The 25,373-nt window shown below is 47.3% G+C and overlaps 5 protein-coding genes across 5 annotated transcripts; 2 read left to right on the forward strand and 3 right to left on the reverse strand.

Moving 5' to 3' along the window:
- Positions 1–44: 44 nt before the first annotated feature.
- On the reverse strand, positions 45–703 carry ASPGLDRAFT_135660 (uncharacterized protein; the record flags this gene model as incomplete). Its single annotated transcript, XM_022541397.1, has 2 exons — positions 45–371; positions 431–703. 2 exons carry the CDS (start codon positions 701–703, stop codon positions 45–47), a joined length of 600 nt encoding a protein of 199 aa, XP_022396744.1.
- Positions 704–2,355: 1,652 nt separating this feature from the next.
- On the reverse strand, positions 2,356–3,069 carry ASPGLDRAFT_51965 (uncharacterized protein). Its single transcript, XM_022547646.1, has 2 exons — positions 2,838–3,069; positions 2,356–2,744 (listed from the first exon to the last, which is right to left on the reverse strand). The coding sequence occupies exons 1-2, from the start codon at positions 2,930–2,932 to the stop codon at positions 2,639–2,641; spliced, it is 201 nt and encodes a 66-aa protein (XP_022396745.1). The 5' UTR covers positions 2,933–3,069; the 3' UTR covers positions 2,356–2,638.
- A 2,660-nt stretch (positions 3,070–5,729) lies between these two features.
- ASPGLDRAFT_51968 (uncharacterized protein) lies at positions 5,730–6,624 on the forward strand (the record flags this gene model as incomplete). Its single annotated transcript, XM_022547647.1, is given in 3 exon segments — positions 5,730–6,424; positions 6,463–6,535; positions 6,555–6,624. A coding segment is annotated over 1 exon segment (274 nt), but the record flags the coding sequence as incomplete, so codon positions are not given.
- Positions 6,625–7,260: 636 nt separating this feature from the next.
- ASPGLDRAFT_69678 (pepsin-like aspartic protease) lies at positions 7,261–8,608 on the reverse strand (the record flags this gene model as incomplete). The annotated part of the gene is made up of 4 exons (XM_022549395.1): positions 7,261–7,604; positions 7,655–7,903; positions 7,958–8,235; positions 8,286–8,608. 4 exons carry the CDS (start codon positions 8,606–8,608, stop codon positions 7,261–7,263), a joined length of 1,194 nt encoding a protein of 397 aa, XP_022396747.1.
- A 6,566-nt stretch (positions 8,609–15,174) lies between these two features.
- On the forward strand, positions 15,175–21,434 carry ASPGLDRAFT_29331 (uncharacterized protein; the record flags this gene model as incomplete). The annotated part of the gene is made up of 10 exons (XM_022543841.1): positions 15,175–16,668; positions 16,726–17,140; positions 17,200–17,252; positions 17,309–17,624; positions 17,675–18,676; positions 18,736–18,872; positions 18,935–19,107; positions 19,168–20,532; positions 20,595–20,613; positions 20,673–21,434. The coding sequence occupies 10 exons, from the start codon at positions 15,175–15,177 to the stop codon at positions 21,432–21,434; spliced, it is 5,736 nt and encodes a 1,911-aa protein (XP_022396748.1).
- Between the last annotated feature and the right edge of the window lie 3,939 nt (positions 21,435–25,373).

Genomic DNA, 25,373 nt, shown 5'->3' on the forward strand with positions numbered 1-25,373 from the left:
CAATGGGATTCAACCGAATCCACTTCGCCTTCAACAAATTCTCCTTAAGTGTACGACCAAACAGCAAAATCGCGGCCATCAGAAGACTGCCAGGGCGTAGTCTGGGCCTTGAAGGGGTGGCAGGCATCCACACCCCGGTAGGTGGTAATGTTCTTGGCGTTGACAAACACTTCCCAAATATCATTTCCACCACGAAAAGGGCAGGCCAGGAAGCCATCCGCGCCGTTGGCCTTGTAATTCCACTCGCGCTCGACCTGCGAGAACCCATTCGTAGAGGAACCGGGTTCCATATGGCTGTCGCTGCCGCCAGTGTATCTGACGTGACCGTTGGGGTCAACGTAGATGTGTTCACCACCGGGGATCTTGGCGGACTAGAAATTAATTTACTTAGCTGTGAATGCAATCGTGATGCAGGTTGGATAAGATATACCATGTAGTTTGCAGAGGCCAAGACAGGGGTATCTCGGATAGTAGTGTTACCACCAGGGCAGCCGCCAGCCTTAACCGCTTCGGGAGGGCACCAGACGTCGGTTTCACTGTTTAGGTACAGGTTTGTGGAAGAAGCGTCCAATTTCAGGTTGTGAACAGGAGAGCCAGGGTTGATGGCGACGACGGTGAAGCCTTTACTGGTCTTTTTCTCGGCTGGGAGGGCAATGACGCCAGCCAGGAAGGGCAGGATGGAAAGGAAAGTAGAGAACTTCATGTCTAACGAGTGTGGTTTTGAGTTGAACTGAGATGGATTCTGTTGTTGAATGAATATTTTACGGTGATGAGGGTTGAAAAGATGGAGGTCTTTATACCATTTACGCTGGTCGCCCCTGTTACCTGCAAAGCTGAGTTTCTTGTCGTCCGTTCTAATATTGGATTTTTGTGGGGAACTTCCCTAGTTCGGGGCTGTGAGATCTGAGAAGGATGTCATACCAGCTTCCCATTTGGTAGGTTTCTGGTATCCTTGACTGATCATCATTAATTAGAGATAGAATACGAGCTTTTCTTTGGGGTTCACCGCTCGTTTAGCCTTGTATCCACGATGTGGAACGGCGGCTGTGTATGGCCTCAGAAGAGGTCCCCACATTCTATGTGTAAACATTTGTTTTTCTCTCCCCTTGAATCAAGTGCTCGAATTCCCAAGAGACGGGCGATTGACGAACAGACGCATCAGGCTTAGTGAGCATTGAGCTTTTGCTGGTGGACTTATCTTTTTTGTGTATGATACGGCGAAATCCCGAGGGTTATACAATATACGGGATGGTTTTGAAGGAACTCTAGGAAATCACCTGTATTACTATCATTGAAACAAACTGGCTGGTCAGTCAGAAGATGATATTAGCTTGATCCTAAGAATAACAGGAATCTAGACTAAAATAGCCTTCGAGTGACTGTACACAGACCCAACTCCCAGATGTTCAACTCATGTATCCTCGAATTCGCTGTCCGAATGGTTATGGACATTACTGTCAGATTTTAATGAGCACTCCGCTTTCTTGTTTCCGAGGGAGGCAGCGTCCTTGCCCTTTCGTGACAACTCCTGCGACGATTCCGCTACCCGGCAGATCATTAGGCGTAGATGGGTGTAAGCGTGCTTGTCAAGTCGATAGGAGTGGGTGTCTGAAGTATTTTTTAAAAGTCCAGGAGGACATCTATAACCTGTTTGAGAGCCTCAGGCTCCAATATGCCCCGCTCCTGATTGGCCCGCACTAGCGAGCACACACAACTGCCGGATAGAGATCCACCCTCATCCATCTACACAGACATAGAATATAATAGTATCGTCGATGCCGTTCCTTGCCATGGCCTGATCCACAGGTACTAGGCCCTAGGCTATGCGAAGTCCAGAGCAGCCACAACAACCACCACACTGCATGGGCCTCAAGGACAGCTTGCCAGCTCCATTGAGGAAAGGGAGGCCTTGATTCGGGAGACAGCCTTCCCACAGGCACCAGGGGATGACCAGAAAGTTGAGATCCCCCAAGGGTCCTGGCATGACCAGGTGGATGAGGAAATAGTTAAACGTGCCCTGTTTTACCAGGCAGTCCAGAAGGCTCCGGGAATTGATCGGCTGAACTTTCGGGCTCTCCGGCTCTTATGGGAGTGGGACAGTCCCAGAATTGTTGCCCTAGCCCGGCAGTGCTTCCGACTAGGTTTACATCCACCGGTGTGGAAAGTGGCAAAGGGCATCCTGCTAAGGAAACCCAATAAGCCAGACTACACGGCTGTGAAGGCATAACGTAATCCACAACCGAGCGGGCCATCTCCCGGCGGTGTTTGACATGTTGAAGTCAATAACATTGTCAATATTCGCCGAGCGGAGCCAGGATGGACATTTTGAAGGCCTCAGTTTCAAGGACTCGTGGTAGACTGTAAAACGAATGTGGTTGTTGTATTCTGAGTCGAGCACGTGGCTTCTATCTACATGCTAGTCAAGCTCGTATAAACACCCAATGTCAGGTGATCAGGGTGAGCGACGCTCGCCCTGCTCACACCCTTAATCACCTTGCTCAGCGAACTGCTCTGGTGATCACCACTGACCGTCGTTACTCCCGCTAGCTCCCCTTCCCCTCCTGGTCGTCTTGATCCAACCCTAACCCTCCATAGTACTTCCGTACTGGAAGCTGTGGAACAAATCAATCCATTTCGCTTAGCATTTACATTGGTGGAGCGGACCCAAGGCGATAACGTGACAGGATCCATCGGCGCAGTTTGCGACGCATGTGTCCGCACCATTGAAGTCCTGGCCGCATTCACTGATTTTCCGTGTTAGTGTGGTCTACATCTTAACGTTTGAGACTATCTCCAATGACAAAGGAATGTTTTCATTGAGCTGGGATTGTACTCACGTGTTACGACGGGCAACCTGCTCGGTAGCTGGCATAGCAGTGGCAGACCCAATGACTGCAAGAAAGAGACCGAGAGAGGTGATTGAGAAACGCATTGTGTCTTGAGGCTTGATGGACTTTTCGAACGAAAGAAGCTTGTATGCTTTGACGATGTAATAGTGCAAAGACGTGTTGAGTTGCTTTGATGAAGGAGTTATACAGAGAAACAAAGGGTGAAGACGAGCGTAGCTTTAAGTATCCTCGCTGGCTCTCGCACCTTGGTCATCAAGAGGATCCTTCCGAAGGATTCCGCGCACAGTTCATGAATGACTTTGCCTCCGATCCATGCTCTTCTCAATTCGGTCATTTTTGCGATCCAAAGATGCAGGCCACGTCAATCAGTGACATAATATAGTGAGAGATCCACAAAAATAGAGCGAGGTGTCGATACCTGTTGACTTCCGTATATGCTGAATGCCTGATCTGTAGCCGCTCTGACTGACCAATCAAAACCTCAGCCTCTCGCCTAGTACCCTAAACGTCCGACTTACTACTGCACGAACATATGCATGGATCGAGAGTAATATGATGATAGGGTCGGGGACTACAGCTATGCAGTCAGCATCCTTTGACTATGGCCACCGCATACATGCATTATGCACTTTGTTCTCCTTTTGTCTTTGCATCTCCTTCCGATTCATAAACGAAGCCACTTACTCTGTAATGCAAAATGTGGGCTTCTTGTACATATAGGCGCACTCAACATGCAATCGGGTCGATGCTGACTTAGGGGACACGACCTAAAACGTGTGTGTTCAGGTCGGTTTACCCAGGCGGCCAAAATTCGCTTGGTATATTGTGAGGTCGCAGAATATGCCCTATCCAATAAGTACAATGCTTAGTATCAGCCGCTGATCACAATGCCAGTATCATGAGATCTTAGCGGGGCCATAGCGGGAACCACGCATTTCGCAAGGCTGGGGCATGAAATCCTCCTGTTGGCCCCTGCATGAGTGCTCCACCCTGCCTCTACTGGCGGAGATAAGCATTTTGAAAGTTCAGGGCATGAGAATCTTCCGATCTTCTGTTATGCATGGAGCCACCCCCAATACGTCTCCTGAAATGATCGGTGACCCTCGCTTCCGTTATAGAACAGCGGATTAGTTCTTCATATTATTTGCGCGCTATTTGTGCACTTCAGGAACCGGAACAAGAATTGGGGTTGCGTTGAAAAAAAGTGGAGAAGGATTATCGGTATTATTACTATTCAAGGTAATATAGATGCTGGATGCACTAACTCCAAAGGCACGCACTTCGGCCCCATATATGACTGGTCCCCTCAATATTAGACCGACAACAACATACTTCTGGCTGTAGGACGATGAGGATAGTATGATGGATAACAGCTGTCGCATCCTCGAAATATTTTAGACTAGCTGTGCTAATTTGAGAAAGATTATCACATCTCCACGCAGCAAAGGTGGCTTGGAGCCTAAACTGGGGGCAAATGAAAGCCCCCAGTTTGTTGCCCAGCCCGGCCTTGGCGGAAATCGATGCCCACTTCAGAGCAATTTCATCCTTACAAGAAATAGCATCCGGGTACATGAACGTTGCACTAGGGTTTCATTTTGCTTTGTTCAGAGCTGGCGGGTGGTACAATATCTCTACTAGTACTACAAGCGTTTTCATTTGCGACAATATTCTTAGAGAAAGGAAAAAACAAATCTGGTTCCAAATTTCGGGTCCGGCACGTTCCTGTCGGATCCAAAAATCTTTACTGTCTCGGATATAACGCATGCAGAGCTGAGCAGGTTTGCCACGACGATAGCCTTGCCAATCTATCTTATAGGTTGAAAAGATTTTCAGTGTAGAGCTGGGGACCGTCAGAGTATTAGCAGCTGCACATGACGAGGCGGGCTAGTGGAAAAAGCGTTGTCGCGGCGAATTCCTTCTGGCCCCCTTCTTTTGACCACTACATCCACATTTTCGCCCCCCCCCCTTTGAGCGGGCGGTTTCCCTATCCCATCCCCACTATCATTGCCCCCATACACAGAGTCTAGAGCTTTAATCTAGCTACTAGGCCCTAATCCTAGATAGGAGATTGTTATACTGCGCTATCTCAACCAGAAAACCGTCACGCCCTTAGCCAAAGACTCGAAATCACCAAATTTAGATGATGAGGTGCGACAACGATATCAATTCAGACATTTATGAGCGTATATTGTGCGTATGTGTTGTGGTAGTGTGTGGTCAGTAGTAGTAGTAGTGTGTGTGTGTGTGTGTGTGTGTTTCTATTTTACGTCGAGGGTCGGGTATTTCCACGCTTCCTTGGAGGCGGAAGCGGGGAATCCCTGGTCCCGGAGCGGGACATACGACGGGCAGATTGGAACTGCCTGGATGCGCAACTGAATCATGGGCTCACAAGCCATGTCAGTACTCTCCTACAAGCCGTGGCTAGTAAAGTAAAGCAAGAGGATAAGGAAATACTAGAGATTTTAAGTCTACTTGGGAAAAAGGTCTCCTCCATGAAGCAAGAGAAACTTCCCAGAGCCTGTTCCTTTGGGGAAGCTCTTCACACCTTTGTGTGCAACTACTTCACCCAACACATTCCTAGCACAACTGTCCAGGATCAGCACCCTACATCCCTGCCAGCCCTAGCTGGGCCGGAGGAGTTCCAGAGATGGCTCTCTTCCATCCCACAACCAGCAATGGTGGTCTACACAGATGGGTCCAAAGAAAAGGAGAGCACAGCCGCAGGTACAGGCTGGGTGAGCTACTGGGGCACCAACAGGATCAGGATTTTCCATGGGCACACAAAGCTTCCCAATCAGGAAGTCTTTGAATCCTTTGATGCAGAAGCCAGAGCCAAGCATACCATAGACATACACATCTGTCTGGACAACCTGGAAGCAGTACAGCAACTCCAAGGCCAGCCCACAGGATCAAGTCAGTCGGTATTCAGGAGTTTCCAAGAAGCTGCCCAAACATGGCCAAATCGCATCAGAGCACCAGGCGTACAGGAAGGCAGGGTGCATGTGAAATGGGACCCTGGGCATACAGGCATTGAAGGCAATGAAGAATCTGACAAAGAAGCCAAGATGGGCTGCCATGGGCCCCTGAACCTCCCTATAGCACCTGCGTCAATAGCAGCTGCCAGACGAATAGTGCAGAGGATGTACTGGCATGCCTTTGCACAGTTTTGGGCAGAAAATGCCCCCAAACAATATAAGGACCTCAGGATAGGCCTGGAGAAGCACCCCCCAGAGCTCCTCCTTCCACGAACAGCCCTGGGCCGCCTCCTTGCCGCCAGGAGCGAACATGGTGACTTTGCAGAGTACCATGAACGCTTTAAACACAGTGACGCCCTGCTGACATGCTCTTGCGGCCGCAGAAAGGAACCATCCCATTTCTATCATTGCAGGGAGGGCCGCAAAGCAGCAGCACATCCATGGGGCCGCTGGCCTGTGACTGATATCCTCTGCACAAAGGCTGGATACACTGCATTTGCAGGCTGGCTGGGCGAATCCAACTTCTATACAGATATCTGCCGATGACATTAGGCCACCAAAATCCACCAAATTTAGGGATACCCAGACCTACCTCTGGTCCCTATCCCTCTCTCCAGACCCTTCCTTTCATCTTCCCCTTATTGTACCCCGTTCTTCTCCATCCTTCTTGCTCGCGTTCTTGTTTTTCTATCCAAACCAATATGCACAATTCGCTGGTTGACAGCCATGAAAAACCCAAGCAGCCCCCCGCGCGGGGGGCTACCTGTATTTAGATGATAGATGGTAGTTTAGCTAGGTGACAGGCAGTTCCGATCTGCCCGTCGTATGTCCCGCACCAGGACCAGGGCTTTTTCCGCTTCCGAGGTTCCCAAGGATGCGTGGAAAGACCCGCCCCCGACGTAAAATAGATACACACACACACACACTACTACTACTACTACTACTACTCTCCGCCTTCCGGGGGTTCCGGCCTATTCGCAGCATAGTGGTTCAGCGAATCACTGCCTACCCTAGGCGCTGTGTATGTGGAGGCCCTGCGCCACAGCCACTATGGGAGACTGCGAGGTTTACATAGAATGCCACTCCGATGATCAACACAAAGGCGGAGCCTTGTTTGTGCTCTGGCGCGTACTGTTTTGATTGGCTACAAACACCAACGGATTGCTGCAGCCAAATGTAGAAATTCATGTCTCCAATCGTCCCATTATTTCTCAGCGTCTACAGATTCGTCGATGTATGAGGAAAAGGATTTTGCAATGATTGAAATGAAGTTTTGATTGGTGGCTACTGGATTGGTGTTGACCGTCCAGCTAGCTGGACAGCGCACCCCTGAGAGCGAGTTTTCAAGAGATAATTCTAAGCAATTTGCCCGGTATTGAGCGCCTTGGTCACATGGGGGCGGATGTTACATATCAAATTAAACCATCGAGAAGAAATTATGCCTGGGGAGCGAATCCCAACCGGGGCTCCTGAGGGTCGAAGACCACATACTGGCTCTTCAGGAACACATCACCGAAGATCGAGAATCCCATGCCAGAGTTGCTCTGGATACCACCGAAACAGCTTGATCCTTCCTCGTCAATGGCGGACATCTTGATGTACTTGCCGGGAGTGACGGCCTTGTAGCCATCGCTGCCAATGATAGTGGTGAAATCAGGTAGATTAGCGTCGCAGGGGACGGTGTAGCCACCAGCCTGTTGGTTGTTGTTCGAGTCAGAGACTTGCTGGTAGTATGCGTCGACGACATCTTCGGGGAGCAAGAGGAGGGTGGTGCCGGTATCTGACATAATTAGTAAATTGTCAACTATGAAGTATGTATATTATGCTTACCAGCGATACCAGTCAGAGAGCTGGAGCTGGCGTCACCATCGCCGACGCTGTAGCCCTGAGCTGTGAACATCCAGAATCCCTGGCTGTTGTCGACATCGGTGTATGTGAGCGAGCCGGTGTATTTAGACTTATCGGTGTAGCCAAAGTCGTAAGAGCCTGGCTGCTGGTGCTTGAGAGCAACCGCGAAGACACCCTCATCGAGGTCGTCCTTGACAGTGTCGAAGAAGGTCTTCTGGGAGTTGGGCTTGACTATTTTATTGTTAGTCCTATTCGAGTTATATATAAAAGACTGAGAAAGCTTACCAGTGTTGATAGAGCTAAAAGCCAATCCCATCAAGCCGTCATTATCCGTATCGGAAACGAACGACTGACTGAGCTTCGAGGCCGCTTCGACTGCTTGGCCTTGCGCCGTGACACCACCGACACTAACAGTGTCCTTGTAGACGTCGCCAGAGGCACCGCTGCCATCACCATATGAGATCTCCCAGCTGTATCCGTCCAACTTGCTCGCGTCGGAAGTGGGGTTATAGACGCTGTGTCCGCTCTGCGTGTCGGAAGGCAGCTTGTCCGAGAAGACCCACCTAGGATTGTTAGCCATTGCAAACGACAAAATGAAGTAAGGGCGGCTTACAGATCCGCAGATCCAGTGTCAATATCCAAATGGAGTATCGTGTCGCCGACCTTGATTGGTGTCAAGTACTCCTTGTCACCCTCCTCCGGCGTGGTGGTAGCACTACCACTCTTCGCAGCAGACTTGATATTGGCAGGAGCATTCTTTCCATACTTCGCATACGCTTTAGCGTAGATGCCAGAATAGTTGATGGTTCGCGAATGCCCTTCAGTCGTAGGCTTGGCGAGCTGGTTGACAGTGAAGCCTCGGCGAGGTCGTGCCATAGGCACTGCCGACACAGTCGACAGGCCAGCGAAGAGAGCAACTGCGTTGAGGAGATGCATCTTGAAGAAAGAAGATGAAATCTCAGCTACCAGGCAGAGAAAAGAGGGAAAATAAACACCGAAGTTGGCAAACGGAAAGATAGAAGTATAAAGCAAGAGAGTACTTGATTCACTTCACGATGGTTAGAGAATGATGGGATGATGAACAGCTGAACGACGGGAAACAGCTTGCTTTATATACCCATCATTTGCATGCTCCGACACGGGGTCTTCATATTATCATCCCACTAGACACTCCACCAGAAGCGGAGGTCGACCCTAACCCGCGGCCCAGACCATTCACCTCCACGACAGCTGTAAGCAACAATCACGTTTCTTTCCCTCCAGCTCTTCCAATCTTACGCTCTCCGAGCGAATCAAATGTGAAGAATTCCAATTCCACGTGCCATCTCCTGATACTCTTTTGCCCGTGCGCTGGGCATACTGCACTGCGGACAGGGCCGAACCGGTAGGAATCAAGATTCTAGAGCTGTATGTCTGAGTCCTACCGGCCACCTCCGGCTGGTCAGTGCTAGGTATGCGCTTGTACCAATAAACAATTGAAGACCGCTTATCCATCGGTTCTGATTGATTGACTGTAGATTGTTTGGTGTCAAGTTTAATACTCGGCAGGCAGCCAGGGGTGGCAATCTGAAAAGCGAGTACCAATGATATTGAGGATCTGACTAGCCTCGAAGATGCGTGAAATGTTGTCGGTTTGGTTAAAGGTTTGTCCCTGACTGTATTAACAGTTAATACACAGCAGATAGCATCTCAAGCAGTATCAATTACATTGTCGGGGTTAGCAAATGTCAAGGGCTGAAGGTAGAAGGCTGACAGCTAGTACGGCAGATGATAGGAGTTTCTGTGATCAAAATTCGCAATATATTATTATTATTATTATTATTATTCATACTCGCATCTGTCAGCCCTGTTCGGCCGAGTGGCGGCAGGTCCGGTAGCGCGGCCGGGTAAACCGCTGTAGTGGTAATCATTAAGTACAACGCCCATCTATGTGCCATATAATATGCCTTCTCGCGAGCTGATTATCCCGTGCATCTCTTTATGCCGCTATTCCCAGGGCCGCGGATGAGTCCTAGGCTTGCTGGATACTGCCTCGTCTCCATCCCAACACTTGTAAGTGTATAACCTTTTAGCTGCGCTGGGCAGCTGGTTGCCTCGTGACCCGGTATGCAGCTTCTAGGGCTCTAAACTGACCTAGGAGACCGGTCTCAAGCATGAATCGTACCGCTTTTGGTGCTAGATCCGGCCGAGCAGGGTAGGCCCGGTAATCTAGCTCTCGGTCAGATGATGTGCTCGGGGGCCAGCAAGTCGTAATATATGTAAAGTACCTTCTGTCTCAGCCATACTATTACTGCAACACACTACAAAAAAAAATACAGGAATCTCGAGCGCAATGCCCCGTTGAATACCTTAAGCAAGATAAGAAAGTGAAAACCATGACCAGTAAAAACTCATCTCCGAATCTTTAATTAGCACTATCAGCACCTCAAGATCCCTGGTTGAGGGGTAAAAATAAGGTTGAAGAATATTTTCAACCGGTGGTGGGCGTACCTAGGATGGTTTAGAAAACTAGTATGATGAGCACTAGACGGTCATGGATTGAATTAGGATAGTGGGTCCATGATAGTCATATTACAGTTCAGGCCACCCGACCCTAGACCCTAGCCCGCCTTCAAAGGACCTCCCCAAGAAACAGCAATAAACTCAGGACTAGTTGTTGACTGGTTCGATTCTCTAAGCTGCGTCTGTCTTTGCTAATGAGTAACTAACTGAAGCCGCAAAATCCGCGCCAGGCCACGCTGAATCCGCTGCCATCCATTGGGCTTGGACGCTTGGTTAGGGTTGCATTCGGCGGATTGTCGTGAATCGACCTCCATCCGTGGATTGGCGCGAATCAAGCCGCAAGATCCGCACTAGAGCCCAGATAGGCAGGCACCAGGTTAGGGATCGGAAACTTCAGCCCCGCCAAGAAATTTTCGGAGAGCCAGTATAAACTAGGTAATACTACCGCTCATCTTTATATGCCATCTACTTTATTAAATGAAGGGTATTAGATTAAAGTAAATAAATTCACATTCTGCTACTTCACAGGAATATAGAGCTTGCAGTATTGTGGGGGCTTATTTTCTACCCTGGCCCCGATGCTTTTCCTTCCCTACACGCCTGGTCATATGGTGTTTGGCATCCTTGTCAGTTAGATAGCCTGTATTACTCAATGAGGAAGGTCCCTTTACTAGTGTATGTAACGGTCTCGGACAATAGTAATCCATTGGTAGACTATCTGGCGAAATACTAACATGAGGAGAAGAAATGAATCTGGGCCTGCCAACGCTGAACTATCTGTTGTGGATCAGGCTATGGCAAGGAACGGCATCGACGATACTATTGTATTCTGTGTCTGTGTAGATGGATGAGGGTGGATCTCCTCTATCCGGCAGAGCGCGGGCCAATCAGGAGCGGGGCATATTGGAGCCTAAGGCTCTCAAACATCTGTTGTGCGCAGAGGCCCCTGCTCTATATCCGAATAGACCAAAGTAAACAAACATATCGTACTGCTAGCGAGCGCCTGCGCTCCGTGACAGTCTGCGAGATCGAGGCTTCAGGCTTATTCCTCTGGCAGAGGTCAAAAACCTATTAATCTCTTCCTCACAGTGGGCATTGACCTCAATGTGAAAAAGTCCACCGCTGAGAACATAATCAATCTGCCCTTTTGTCACGGGCTCGGAGCCAGTAGATAGTAACGAATGATATTCCTATCTAAACTAGCGTAGCCATCGACGCGAATATCAAATCTGGGGAAAGAAGAGAAGAGAAAATCTACCTAGGAGCTGAAGGGCTTAATAGGTGTTGCGCGGTTACACCAAAGCTCTGTTGCCTTTGTTTGGCGTGTTGATGTCGTTTGTCCGTATCAATCATTGACGCACCGTTGAGTCATCACACCTTTAAGATGAGGGAAAAGAAAGCCTAAAGTCTGTTCACTACTATCTAGACCTCTTTATACCTTTTTTATATCTCTCTGGAAGTGCTGGAGTGTGGTGACGAGGTAACTGATCATGGAGTCTTAGATCAGCCAGAACTCCCACCTTCATGCGTTCAGGATAATGGGCTTTTATTTCTGGTGCTTGTTTTCAGGAAAGAGGCGTTTGATTAAGTAATATACCCAGTTTTGACCGGTTTTTAGTGGTGTTTTGACCGGGGATTGGTATGGCTGCGCCGGACTGCCGGTAGAATCAATTTGCACATTTTTCAACTTGTTGGCATTGGGGTTGGCATACTGCCCTATCAAGTTGATAGACCTAGTTCCGCAGGGAATTTTCTTGTGGTTATTGATAGTATAGTCGAATGGTTGTGTTTGAAACCTGGAAGGAACTTCTTTCGGGCGTCAATAGGGTTGCACAGCGAAGCTGCAAAATCCGCGCCAATCCGCAATGGAAGTTGAGAAAGTTCCGGATTCGGATTAATCTGCAGTCATCCATTTGGCTTAGTAGGCAGCGAGGCATCAAAATATCGAAAGTCTATTGACATAGGCATATAGAGCATATATAAATCTATCTATCTTAGAATATGAGGCCCATAGGCAAAAAACTAAGTTTCTTTATATACTTACCATACGCAAAGTACACGAAATATATATTCCATATTACCTATATGCAAGAAGTAGAACCAAGTCAGTGCGTTCCATGTCCATTGGCCACATGAGCTATGCGCATCCAATGATATCTTTCGAGCCAGTATATGCCCCTCCATTGAGCAGCATCTCCATCATTGACCCAGACTTTTGCCGAGTAGCAAGATGCAGTGGTGTACCAATACTTTTTCTGGCCATTATTCAAGTCTTCACCAGCGGCGATGAGCGCTTGTACAGTTTGGTTCGTACCATTACACACTGCTTCGTGGGTGGGAGTATGTCACATGTTGTCTTGCTGATTTATATCAGCATTGGCTTGAATGAGAATGTCTACCGCGGATTCAGAGCGGCAAAAAATGCAGTGGAGTCTTTCCGTTGATACCTTGTGCCTGAACTGATGCGCCTCTGCTAAGCAGTCTCATAATTCTACTGCATGAGCCCATTGCTGCCAGATGCAATGGCTGATAAGAAGATGAGTCTGGTCTCCTGATTGCGGTGGAATCAAATTCAATATGGATTCAATGATACCGATGCACTCTTCGGTATCCCGATTCCAGCCAACCTGGATGGCAAAATGCAGCGGGTATGTATGACTGCCCTCATTGCCAGGCAATTGTAATCTAGTGCACGCGAATTAAGAGCATTGTTCGAATAAGATACGTAAAGCGTCGACATCTTGGTGACCAATCGCCTGGGTCATGGCTGTTTTCCCCTCTTAAGACGACTGTCGTAGTAGGTCCCGTGGGAAAAGCTGGATAATTTTTCGCAGGTTGTGAATATAAGAGCGACCATGTCTTGCAAGTCGTTTAGCATGGGTTTGAGTGCACAGAGCACAGGCAATTGGAAACTTTCTCAGGAAAGGTGTATTTGATAAAACGGAGCAAAGCGGTGCAGTTTGACTGGATATCTTTTGCCAAAGAAGCTCTATAATATTCGGCATATTATAATGCATCGCAAAATGAATTGGAGTCCATTCCGAAGGCATCTCGGTCACACAAAATGCGGGTTTGAGCGGATCAGCACCAAGAGCCAGGAGAATCATGACGGCCAAAGTATTGCCCTGTGGCGATGTCTCCGATGAGTATCATTTTCGTCTTGATCGACCAATACTTCGCTTTCATATAGGATCTTAAGGAACCACAGGACACATATTCAACGGCGACGAACGGCGATAGCTGCCTTCCAACCATTTTCCAGCCATACCCCCAAAATATCGACGATGTTTAGATGATGAGCTAGTGGCTGATGGCACATGATGAGGACTTTTCAGAGAACTGCTTAAGAACTGCTTAAAAACTGCTTGAAGACGTGGGTGCAGTTCGAATTCGATTCATTTTCGTGATGTCGTATGTGTTTCACGGCAATCACGTTTGATTTGAATATGCATTTGCAAACGACAAAAGTCTCGCTGTATGCTACGCATCGGATTGTTACAATCTCGTTAAAGGGGAGATTCCTCAGGTTCAATTTCTGTGTCGTTCGCAAGAGACCCTCGAGACCGTTTATAGCCTCTAAATCGAGGTTTTGGCTGATCCTGAGACCATTTACTGTTGAAACACGGGTTCTGAAAATGGATGCCGTCCGTGCTATCATGTCTGTCTCCGAGCGATTGGTTGTCGCGCCTGTTGAAGCTTTTATTAGCCAATAAGAGGGACATTTTCGAAATTCATCACTCACAGTGAAGCCAAAGATCATCAAATTCTGCGGACATCGTCACCTACAAGGACGAGTCACGAGTAGGTCATCAGAGGAGCATAGTAGGCAATGCCTAGACATCAACAATAGAAATACTTATACCCCTAGAGGATTGGAGAAGATGGCTGAACAGTTTGTGACGAGGCTGAAGCTCGTTCTGTCTGGATGTATGGTTCTCCAGGGGCTCACCGCATCATCAACGCCAACTTATGGTGGTCTTTTGCGGGATACGTAAACATAGTTGGATTCAAGATCAGCAGCACTTTCATTTTTGTACATTTACGTACACCACATCGTCCGTCGTGATGCCTGCTGACCTTGGTCTTTCTGCCACTGGATTGACGATCAGCGGCGTCGATGCCCTTATAAGGCTAGGAAAAAGGCTCGGGGAGGTCATGTCGGATGTCAATGCCTTTGAAGATGTAAGAGTTGAGCACATATACTGAACATGTTATCATCTCTGACTTTTGAATTGAGCAGGTAGCAAACCATGTTTAGATAAGCCTTGGTGTTCGAGCTTTGATTCGAGGTAGACATCGCGCCGAACCTGGAAGTAGGTATCCATGCCCTTCCCACTGTTTGCTTTATGCAAAGGTGAGGTGACCTGGCTTCGTTCCATTCTTGGCATGCTCTAACTGGGTTTAGTCTAGCATCCTCTATTGGGAATGTCAAGAGGTCGGATTTGGTCGGATTTGGGTCGGATTCGGATCAAATTGAGTCTGTTGTTTTGTTTATGTAATTAATATTGTGAATTACTCTGTCAAAGAATCCCGAAGTCCGCTCCGGGGTCGAATAGGCTACGTTAGTCGTGGCTAGTCTATGATTTACTGTCTGAATTACGACATGCATGCCCTCAAGTTCTCATAGGCCATCTAACGAGTTCCTCATGATTGATCGGCGCAGATTTAAACGCCAGCTGAACGCCAGCTGAACGCCATTGTCTCCACAGACGAAAACGCCAGATTGGACGACAGCCGATAATACCCACAACAGATTACCTGATTGGGATACGATCCGCTTTATGATGGAACCACAGCACAACACATCAAGTCTTCAGCTGAAATTGCAACAATATGGCGCAGCTGAAAATGCCCGGTTTCGAATCGTGGGGTCTTTCTATACCGCTAGATCGAAGTGGGATGGTTTCTTTGCTCTTCAGTGTTATATACCGACTCCATCCCCCGTAGATACGCAGTGACCCATTCGACAAATAGACACAAAAAAGAAAGCAAAAAGCAACATGGCACGCGACCAGGAACTCGTCTCGCTTTCCTCCTTCGGAAACGACCTCCTGGTCAGCGGCCACTTTGCATCTCTCGACTCTACGGACTTTTTCTCTAACGAGATCAAGGGCGTTCCACGCAAAGACCTCACTGTCGCTCCCGAAGATGCTCCAAAGCGACTGACCGGCCCTTTCAAATTATCGGCCTGGTCTACTCTCGCATCTGCAGCATCTGCAGCATCACCGGAAGAGCCGGAGAGCCTGATTGTCGGCGGTGCGCCTGTGCGAAATGTCTCCCTTGTCGTGGGCGACCAGAACGGCCTCTACGATGACCTGAAGGTGATGCCTATCCCGGTCGCTGGGTCCGCAAAAACAGGAGGATCTCTTCTTGTTGCCCCGGTCAGAAAGGAGGAAGGACAGCCGATGCTTTTCCTGCCTGCGGAGAGCGACAAGGAAGTTTCGTTCCCCAAGGATACCACTGCTGTGCCGTTGTCGGAGCTTACTAAAGAGCTCGACACGTCCAAGGGCAAAGTCGGTGCGGCTGCAGTTGACTCGTATGTCCTGAGTGGTGATCTTGAGAATTTCTTTGGCATCAAAGGGCTTACAGGAAAACTGTACTCGTTCAAGAGTGACGAGAAGAAGCCGGATGGTAAGGATAAAAAGGGAGAAAAGGAAACAAAGAAAGAAAAAGACGGCGAAGATGATACACCCGAGAAAAAACCCGACGAAGTCGATACGGAGGTGAAGGATGAGAAGCCCACAGACGAGAAGAAAGAGAAGCCAGACGAGAAGAAAGAGAAGCCAGACGACAAAAAAGATGGAGAAAAGAAGGATGAAAAGAAGAAAGACGACAAAGACACACCGGTCGACGAAAAAGTCAAACTGAAGGATATGGACTCTCCACTCTCAATTCTCTTCCCAGAGATCGAAAACAAAGCAGTCGAAAAACTCCCTATCAAAAACCTCGCATTCACCTACAGCAACAAGGCAAAAGACAGTCTGTTCCCTGCTGGACTGCGCCTGGAGGGTGATCTGGAGCTCAAAGATGGCTTGCAGTTCATGTCGGACGCCTTGAAGAATATGTTTGGCAACGAAAAGGCAGCTGAGTTACCGAAGGTACTTCGGGTCAGTGCTCATTTGGCCGAGGAGAGAGACTGGAGCAAGAAGCCCAAGATTGGAGGGATGGTTCTTCAGGCTTCGCTTGGCGATATGAAGCTGCCCAAGTGGGACTTCCTAGAGTTTAACACTGTCGGGTTTGAGCTGTCAGTCAGGAAGGAAGGAGCCGAGAAGAAGAAGGATGACAAGGAAAAAGACGACAAGAAGAAAGAAGATAAAAAGGGAGATGAAGAAGGGAAAGAAAAGAAGGATGACGACCAAGAAGACAAAGAGGATTCTTCATCGAAGCCCACGGAAGGTGCACCTCAGGACGCTGCCGCCATAGAAAGTACCGAAGTCAAAGAAGATCCTCCGGCCGAATCAGAAGGCACTGTGACCAAGAAGACAGAGAAAAAGGTGAGAATCAATTCTTGCACGACTAAGAGTTCGAATTGATGTTTAACGTTTTAATAGGAAACTACCGAGGATCCCAAATCGGAAGAAAGCAAGGGAAAAACGAAAGACGACAAAGACAAGGAAAAGAAAGAGAAAAAGGAATGGAAGGTAGGATATGGCTTGTTTGGCAAGCTACGGCTCATCCAATTGCCCAAGTCGAAGTTGCCGCTAGAAGGAAGATATTGGGTTCGAATGGGCGACTGGAAGGAAGAAAACAAGGACAACAAGAAGGACAAGAAAGATAAGAAGGACAAAGATGGCAAGGGAGGTAAGGAAGGAAAGGATGACAAAGAGGGTAAAGGTGAAGAAGGTAAGGGCAAGCCCGATGACCCAGCTGATAAACCCGATACAGAAAAGAAAGACAAGAAAGACGAAAAGACCGAGGAGAAGGGAAAAGGGAAAGAGAAAAACCAGGGAGGAAAGAAGTATGAATGTAGGTATTCCCAGTACCACCAACTAAAAAGGACTCCACCGACTGATGGCTCCGCGTAGTGGTCATCCAAACCGGTAAATGGAAGGATTTCTGCGGCATTTCAAACCTCAGCGTAAGTCGTCCACATTATATATATAGAGTATGTGCTAAACAGCTGACAATAAATAGATGAAAGAGGCTGAGCTGCGAGCCTTTTTCAAGCCTGAAGAATTCAAGGACACTTGTACTTTGGCAGTGACCGGAGCTCTGGAGTTTGCCCAAGGCAGTCTTGACAAGACTGATAAGAAGAAGGAAGACGGAAAGGAGGAAGGGAAGGACGATAAGAAGGGTGAGGAAGCCAAGAAGGTTGAAAAGGACGAAAGGAAGGAAGAAGCCAAAAAGAAGGAAGGAGGAAAGGAGGTGGAGAAGAAGGAAAAGAAAGACAAGGATGAAGAAGAAAAGCCCAAAAACGCCACTCTGAAGATCAAAGGCCAGCTATCCAGAAGTAAGTCCAGCATACTGCATTAGATACATTATGTGCTAACCTCATCGCAGAGGACTATCACTTCGATGCCAAGGTCGGAGATTTGAAGCTCGACTCGATTTTGAAGATATACGCCCAGATCAGTGGAGCCAAGCCATCCACGGAGGAAGTTAAAGGACACGACTTTACCTTCGAGGAATTGCATTTGAATATTGCTCGGAAGTTGAAGAAAAAGAAGGCCGATAAGGAGAAAGACAAGAAAGACAGTGAGAAGAAAGATGGAGAAAAGAAAGAAGGAAAAGAGATTAAAGAAAAGGGGGAGCAGGAGGATGGCGATGACAAGAAAGAAAATGATCAAGAGGTTGAGAAGCCGGAAAAGGTCGAGAAAGAGGATAACAAGAATGAAGTCGCAAAGAAAGAGAAGGCAAAGGGAAAGAAAGAAGAGGAAGAGGAGGCAAAATGGGCCTTTGAACTTTCCGGCAAAGTCAGCTTCAACGACGTCAAGAGCGTCCACGGCTTAGTCAAGATCGACAGTACTGGACTGACCATTCAAGGTGGATTGGAAGACTACAAAATCAAGGACATTGATCTCGAAATCAAAGAGGCAAAAATTGATGTCTTTATTGGAGCCAAACCCGATGAGGGGAAAAACAAGAACCAAAAGAAGATCGAATCCAAGCCTTCAGACAAGGATGAAAAGGCAGTTGTTAAACCTGCCGACAGTGACAAGTCCAAGGACGTCACGAATGACACGAGCAAGGACAACATCATTGCCTATAACCGGGCCAGCAAGTTCGCCATTAAGGGGAAGGTCGAGTTTCAGAAAGTGCCCATAACTGTTGCTTTCATGACGGAACGCAAAGAGACGAATGCAAAATCGAAGAAGACTTCAGAACGGGAATGGGTGCTGTATGGCGTGTACGGAGGAGAGCTCACTTTGTCCAGCATCTGTGGTGATCTTGGAGAATCAGCGATTGGAAAGATGCAGCTGAAGAATATTGCGCTGATCGCGGCATCCGGGAAGAACAAGACATTGGAGGATTTGAATGTGCTCAAGTATCCGGTCAATAAAGGTGACACAGAAGCCCAAAAAACTGTGTCTTATTAACACGCTAACTATAATATGTTATAGGAATCTCGCTTTGTGCCACTATTCCTCAGATTCAAGAAATAAACAGTTTAGCCAAGCAGGAGGTCGATGGGCTGGTTCTTGCTGCGACAGTTTACAAGAAACTGGATCTCCGAATTCACTTGCCAAAGGCTTTCGACGTCAGTATCCCTTTTTTTGAAAATGATGCAGACCATAGTCTAGCTAACTGTGTTCAAAATAGATCTCCTTCTCTCCCACCGTTTCACTCAATGAAATCGGAATTGGAATTGAAATCAGTCGCAACCCCAGCCTGATAGTCGAGGGTGTTTTGAAAATGCTTATGGAATCAGGGCAAGATCCATTGGAGCTCGAGGGAAAGGTCCGCGCCGGCCTAGTTAGCGTAGGGGCACAAGTGTATGCTCTCTGCAACTTGTCCTACTACGATTCGTGATGCTGATTGTTGTTTGTATCTAGTGCTGCAAAATCGCCATGGGTCAACCCCTTCAATATCAGCAAGGAAGTTAAGATTGCCAACTTCAGAGTGGAGTTCGAAATCAACTATGTCACGTTAATGGCAGCGGGTCCATCCATAATCGGCCTTGAAGGTGGCATCGAGGCCGGAGAGCTGTGCGCGGGAGCCGCAATGGTCGTCAGCCATTATCCAGATAACCAGCTTCTTACTGCCAATATCAGTAAAGTTGATCTCATTGAGATCATCCACGTTGCCGGTCAAGTTGCCGATATTCAGGTGTTGAAGGATATCGGGGGTGGCGAGGATACATTTGTCTTTACCGATGCATCGATGTATATCTCTACCGGTGCTACTATTGCTGATAAAGAATACCCTCGAGGCATCTCCGCCGGAGGAAAGCTCACGGCGTTTGGTAAAAGTGCCGAATTTGACTTGAGTATCGGTGCAGCAGGACTGGACTTCCAGGGGTATATCGACAATTTCAGTCTGGGACCTCTGGTCGTCCAATCTGCCAGTGGAGAGTCCCGAGCGGGCATGGTTGTTCTCATGACTAAAGACCAGCAAGTGATCAAAGTGGATGGAATGGTGACGTGCTTCAACATAGGCCTAGTCACTCTTATCGACATCCAGATGGGAACCGATACTCCCTCCTTTGACGCGTATATTGCCGTGAAGCTTACTGAAGCATTCCAAGTTAGCTTGCATGCGACAGTCGACGATTTTCACGAGGTCAAGGACCTGGCAGCAATTAAGGGGTTGTACTTCCATGCCCAAATCAAGGGAGACCTGTTCGACATGATCTGCGAGAGTATTAAGAATATGCTCAAATCAATTGAAGAACTGGGTACGCAAGGAATCGAAGCTATGCAGGATATCATCGGGGCCAAGATTGCCGAGAAGCAAGCTGAGATGAACGACATGGCGAAGAAGGTCGAAGGAGCAAAAGCGAAGGTCGATGCAAACCGCACGAAACGCCAAGAGGGCATAGATAAGGAAGCAGAAAAACGAAAGGAAGCCGAGGACGAAATCAAACAGCTACGTGATGATGTGAAGAATGCAATAAACAACCGAGACAAGGTGGAGCGTCAACTAAAAGAAAAGGTGGAGAAAGCGGAGCTTAAAAGGGACTCTCTGATCGCGGAGAAGACAAAAGAATACAACGACAAGTTGGAAAAGGCGAAGCAGGAAGAAAAAGCGAACCGGGACGAATTGGCTCGGCTCAGGAGACAGCAGGAAACCAAATACGGCATTAACTTCCTCGAAAAGGTCAACCTCGCCAGGGGAGCCTACGACGAGAAGAAGGCCGTCGAAAATAAGTCGTGGAAAGAGGTGGACTGGTTGCATCAGCAGAAACTCGCTGCGAATTGGTATGTTTTTGATCCTTTGCATTGCCTCGAGATGGAATGAATGCTGACTCCAGTTATCGCAGGCTCACTGTGGGCTATTGGGTATTACCTCCACACCCCGATGAAAATTCTATTCTTTTAGAGCTAACATGTTTTGACAGGCCACGAGACATGAAGCCGCCAAATTAGGACACGAAATCGTCAAGGCAGCGACCGCCGTTTACCTCGAGTCCGCAAATGCGCTGGATGCCACTGCCAATTCCGACGTGTTCAAAGCTCTCGTCACCGGCATCGCAGAAGCCGAGAATGGAGTCAAAAGAGCAGTTAATGGTATTGACAATCTCATCAAGGGCGGTGGCGTTGACGGGTTTGTCAGAGCATTTGTGGACACGGAAGAGGCGCGGGTGCAGAAAGCAATTAACGACCTGCATGCCATGCAGAATGAAAACAGTGATTTACAGAAGACCATCAGAAACGCCCAAGCCATTCTCAACAAGAGAGGACCAGAGCTCGAGAAGGAGATCGCAGAAGCCGATGAGGCCATCAAACAGATCGAAGAAGATGCAGAGCTCGGACAGCTAACTCGCGACTACGAGTACCAGCTCAAGGTCCACGATCAAGTGCACAATATCATCCAGGAGATGCAGGCGGGTCTGGAGACTCTCAAGGAAAACTGGCACAAAGGAATGGAGGAGCTTAAAAAGGTAGTGGATGAGGTTCAAAAGGCCATCGCGTCTGTCTTCCACGTTGAGAGGATCGAGGTTGGAGTCCATACCCATGCCTTGGTCAATGATAAACCTCTGATGTTTACCTTCGTTGGTACGGTGGGTGGCAAGAGGTTTGAAATCAAAGCAGAGTGGTCGCCAGGCAAGGCTCTCAGTGATCTGTACAAGACAGTCACAAACGAGATTCTGAAGCTATAAGCAAACTACCTAACATCAGCAGGAGGGGATTCGTATGTACTGCCGATTCTAGCTTAGCATAGGAATACCGCAGTTCAATAGAAGAACAGTCACTTGTTCCTGAACATTTCTGTATCTTGCTGACCGCGCGGATATAATCAGTCTGAAATTTCAGAGTTGTCTGACAGGATTGTGGCGATGCACTATAATGAAGGCCCGGTTTTTTACTACTAGATCAAGACTTCATTGAAAACTCTCCTTTCAGCTTTTAGTGGAACAAAGCCTTGCTAGTTACTGATATTACCTACAACTCCTATAGTTCTTTCAAACCAGTCATATCATAGACAACATCCATGTCAGCTGCAGTAGTCTGTGTTGGTTTCAGCTGTGCCTACTAACAAACTAGCGCATCATACCAAGGGCCCATACACTAGGCCTCGAAATGGTGCGGTCCTGTCCTATAGTCGGCTACCAAGGACCAGACCATGGTCCCTTGCGGTCTTGACCGCGAGGGACCGCAATTGCATAAAATTGCCAAGATTTTCCCTTTTCGGCTGGATAATTTGCTGATTCATCTAACTTTTTAACGTGACTCGCTACCGAGCGATCCACACCACCGAGCTATCCATTTTATCAACCGACATGAAGATATTCGATCTAGATACACCAAACCGTATGATTATCAGCGTGCTTTATGCGAGGATCCAAAGGTGATTGGGAAATGGTTTCAATTGGTTAAGAATATGGTTGCAAAGTATGGTGTTCAGCCAGAGGATATCTACAACTTTGATGAGACGGGTTTTGCTATGGGGATCATTGCCACAAGCAAGGTGCTCTTGTCCAATTTTATATGCATTTTCTGTAAATTCTAATGCATGAGCGTCTTTATTAGGTGATTACAAGCCAACAGGATAGCCGAGCACGCGTATGCCAGCCAGGGAACCAAGAATTGGTCAATTATTGAGGCTATTCAAAGCACTGGCCGAATCCTCCCTCTAATGATTATCTTCGCAGGCCAGCTACATCAAAAGGAATGGTATGATGAGCTTCTACCTGATTGGGTCATTGGAACAAGCCCTCAAGGATGGATTAACAACGAGCTTAGCCTACTTTGGTTAAGGGAGGTCTTTCAATGAGAATATCGAGTCTGGAGAAAGAAAAGAAGAGGAAACCTATCTAGAGGATGAAGGGTTTTCTTATAATCGCCGTACGGCAGGGTTCTGCTCATGTCTGTGTTGTCTGTCATTATTAGTCTTATGCGTAGTTTCGAGCCGTATGAGCGACGTCAAGCCGTATATACTACGTCAAGATGTCAAGCCGTCACACACACCAAAGACCGGATAGCTGGGGTATACAGATTACTTGTTTTGGACGGTCATGGAAGCCATGCAACTGCAGATTTTGATCACTTTTGCAAGGAGAACAAGATTATACCTCTCTATCTGCCTCCACATTCATCTCATATTCTTCAGCTGCTCGATGTCTCTTGCTTTGGGCCTCTAAAAAGGAGGTATGGGAGTGAGGTACAAAGCTGCATAGCAGCCAATCTTCAACATATTGACAAGAAGATATTTCTAAATATCTACAAGAACCACGCTCGTCCGGAGGCTCTTACGGATGCCAACGCCATTGCTGGCTTCGCCGCTACAGGTTTAGTCCCATATAAACCTGAAAGAGTACTTGAAAAGCTGCATTTTTGACTCAATACTTGTGACGGGCTGGTCACGTGTATACCTCTCACGTGCTGGAAGCAAGGGATATAAGTCTCGTCAACGCTGATGGCACATCATTCTTCTTCTTCTTTCCTCATGTTGATTATTCTTGTCGATAGCTACCTAGGTAGAGCACATGAGTTGATGTTCCATTATCCTGGCTGAGCTCCGTGACAATACTCCTACCCCTCCACCCGAAGTTCTCATTCAGATGGATCATCTTGGACTGCAGAGACACCAAAAACAACCAAGGAACTGATAAAACAGTCCCATTTAATCAAGCGAATGTGGCGAGAGCATACAAGGAGCCCCCCAAGTCCTATACAAAGTGCAATTGATCAGGAGGTTAAAAGTTGCAATATAGCCATGTCAGAGGCACTTCTTTTGAAGCAGGAATTTTCCAATACATGAGCCACCAACAATCGCTACAAGCGAAAGCGAGATACAGGCAGAATTTACCTTCAAAATGGTGGTATTCTTACTGGAGAAGAAGGCCAGGAGCGTGGACAAGAGGAGGCTCAATTATATACATATACACGAGAGGAAGATGAGCGGCCAAGAAAACGGGCACCTCCTACATGCAGTATTTGTTGTAAGACAGGGCACACACGCTCATCTTGTGTAAAAAAAAAAAAAAAAAAAAAAAATGAGAGATTTTAATTGATATAAATAGAATGCAAATTAGAGTTCATTTAGGTGGTCAAAGGAACCACATGCCACAAGGAATCAGCTGCCAATCACTGAAAATTGACACCTACTAAAGAAAAGACACTCTCATCATAGATTATTGATATAGGCCAGCATGGTCTACCTCTACAAACCTCTACTGTATGCTATTCGTCACAGTTATTACTGTCTGCACGGCTATCCTCCCAGACTGCCTATGTGGGCGAGTGTTGAGTGACTCGGTATATTCAATGCCATGATGAACTCTCCTCTAAATACAGCCGAAAATATGACTACCAGCGTGCCAAATGTGAAGATACAGAGCTTATTATGGGGTGGTATAAGCGCTTTCATGATGCTATTGAAAAATATGGGATTCTTGAGCAAGATATCTGTCACGGGCTCGGAATAGAAGATAATAACGAACTGAATTCCTACCTAGACTATTGTAGCCATCAACGAGAATATCGAATCTGAAAAGAAAAGAGAAGAGGAAATCTATCTAGGGAAAAGAGGGGCTTTATAGGCGTTTACTTGACGTCGTTAATGTCTTTTCTGGCGTATTGATGTCGGTTGTCTGTGTCGGTCTTTGACGCAGTGTTGAGCCGTTGATACTGCGTTGAGTCATCACACAGCCGTCACAATATCTACATTTACAATATGGATGAAACTGGATTTCAGATGGCATGACAATTGACATCCACAGCCAAAGTTATATGTGGCTCAGAGACTCGGGCAAGCAATGCCAAAGCCTTACAGCCTGGGAATCGTGAATGGGTAACTGCAATTGTTGCAGTAAATACAACTGGGTGGGCTTTGCCTCCTCAGATTATCCTGGCTGCAGACAACCATCAATCTCAATGGTATCATGCTATTCCAAATGATTTTATAATCAGTGTCAGCCCGAATGGCTGGACAAATGATCAATTAGGCCTGGAATGGCTTCAAACTGTCTTTGAGCCATATATAGAGGACGAATCGAGTAATCCATATATACCGATATATATCGATATAGATAGACATAGACATAGATGATGTTGACATGGTATAGAACAATCCGTATGGCCTTGTATTAGGGTCAAACGGGCCATATTTGGGCTTTGGGGCGGGTTCAGGGCGGGTCTCCGGGTCGTCCGGTGACACTCTAGATACCATTAATGAAGAGCAACTGGAAAAGCAAGATCTCATGTAAATTCATTTCTTAGTAAAAGATAGGGGAACAGAGAATATGAACCAATTCATTATATAAAAAATAGAGGGAGATAGCATAAGCTTGAAATGCTGGTCAATGTAAATGAAGAGGAAACTGGAAGTGGAGGTGAAAGGGTGCAGCTGCAATTTCTTAAAAGAAAAAAACAAAAAAATAAAAATAAAAAAGAGGGGGTAGCGGAGTTCAAATAACCAGGAATATGGATGAGTGCAGAATATGGGAGGGAGTTTGAGAAGAAAAAAAGATTTGGGAGGGGACGAAGTCAGAACAGTTAGGGTGTCACGGGCTCGGAATAGAAGATAATAACGAACTGAATTCCTATCTTGACTATTGTAGCCATCAACGAGAATATCGAATCTGGGAAGGAAAAAG

This window comes from Aspergillus glaucus, assembly GCF_001890805.1.
Source record: "Aspergillus glaucus CBS 516.65 unplaced genomic scaffold ASPGLscaffold_26, whole genome shotgun sequence".
Taxonomy (NCBI): domain Eukaryota; kingdom Fungi; phylum Ascomycota; class Eurotiomycetes; order Eurotiales; family Aspergillaceae; genus Aspergillus; species Aspergillus glaucus.

Coding starts and splice junctions, on each gene's coding strand:
- ASPGLDRAFT_51965 (XM_022547646.1), bottom strand. CDS start 2,932: ATGCGTTTCTCAATCACCTCTCTCGGTCTCTTTCTTGCAGTCATTGGG. Junction 2,745..2,837: donor CAGGTTGCCCGTCGTAACAC/GTGAGTACAATC, acceptor ACGGAAAATCAG/TGAATGCGGCCAGGACTTCA.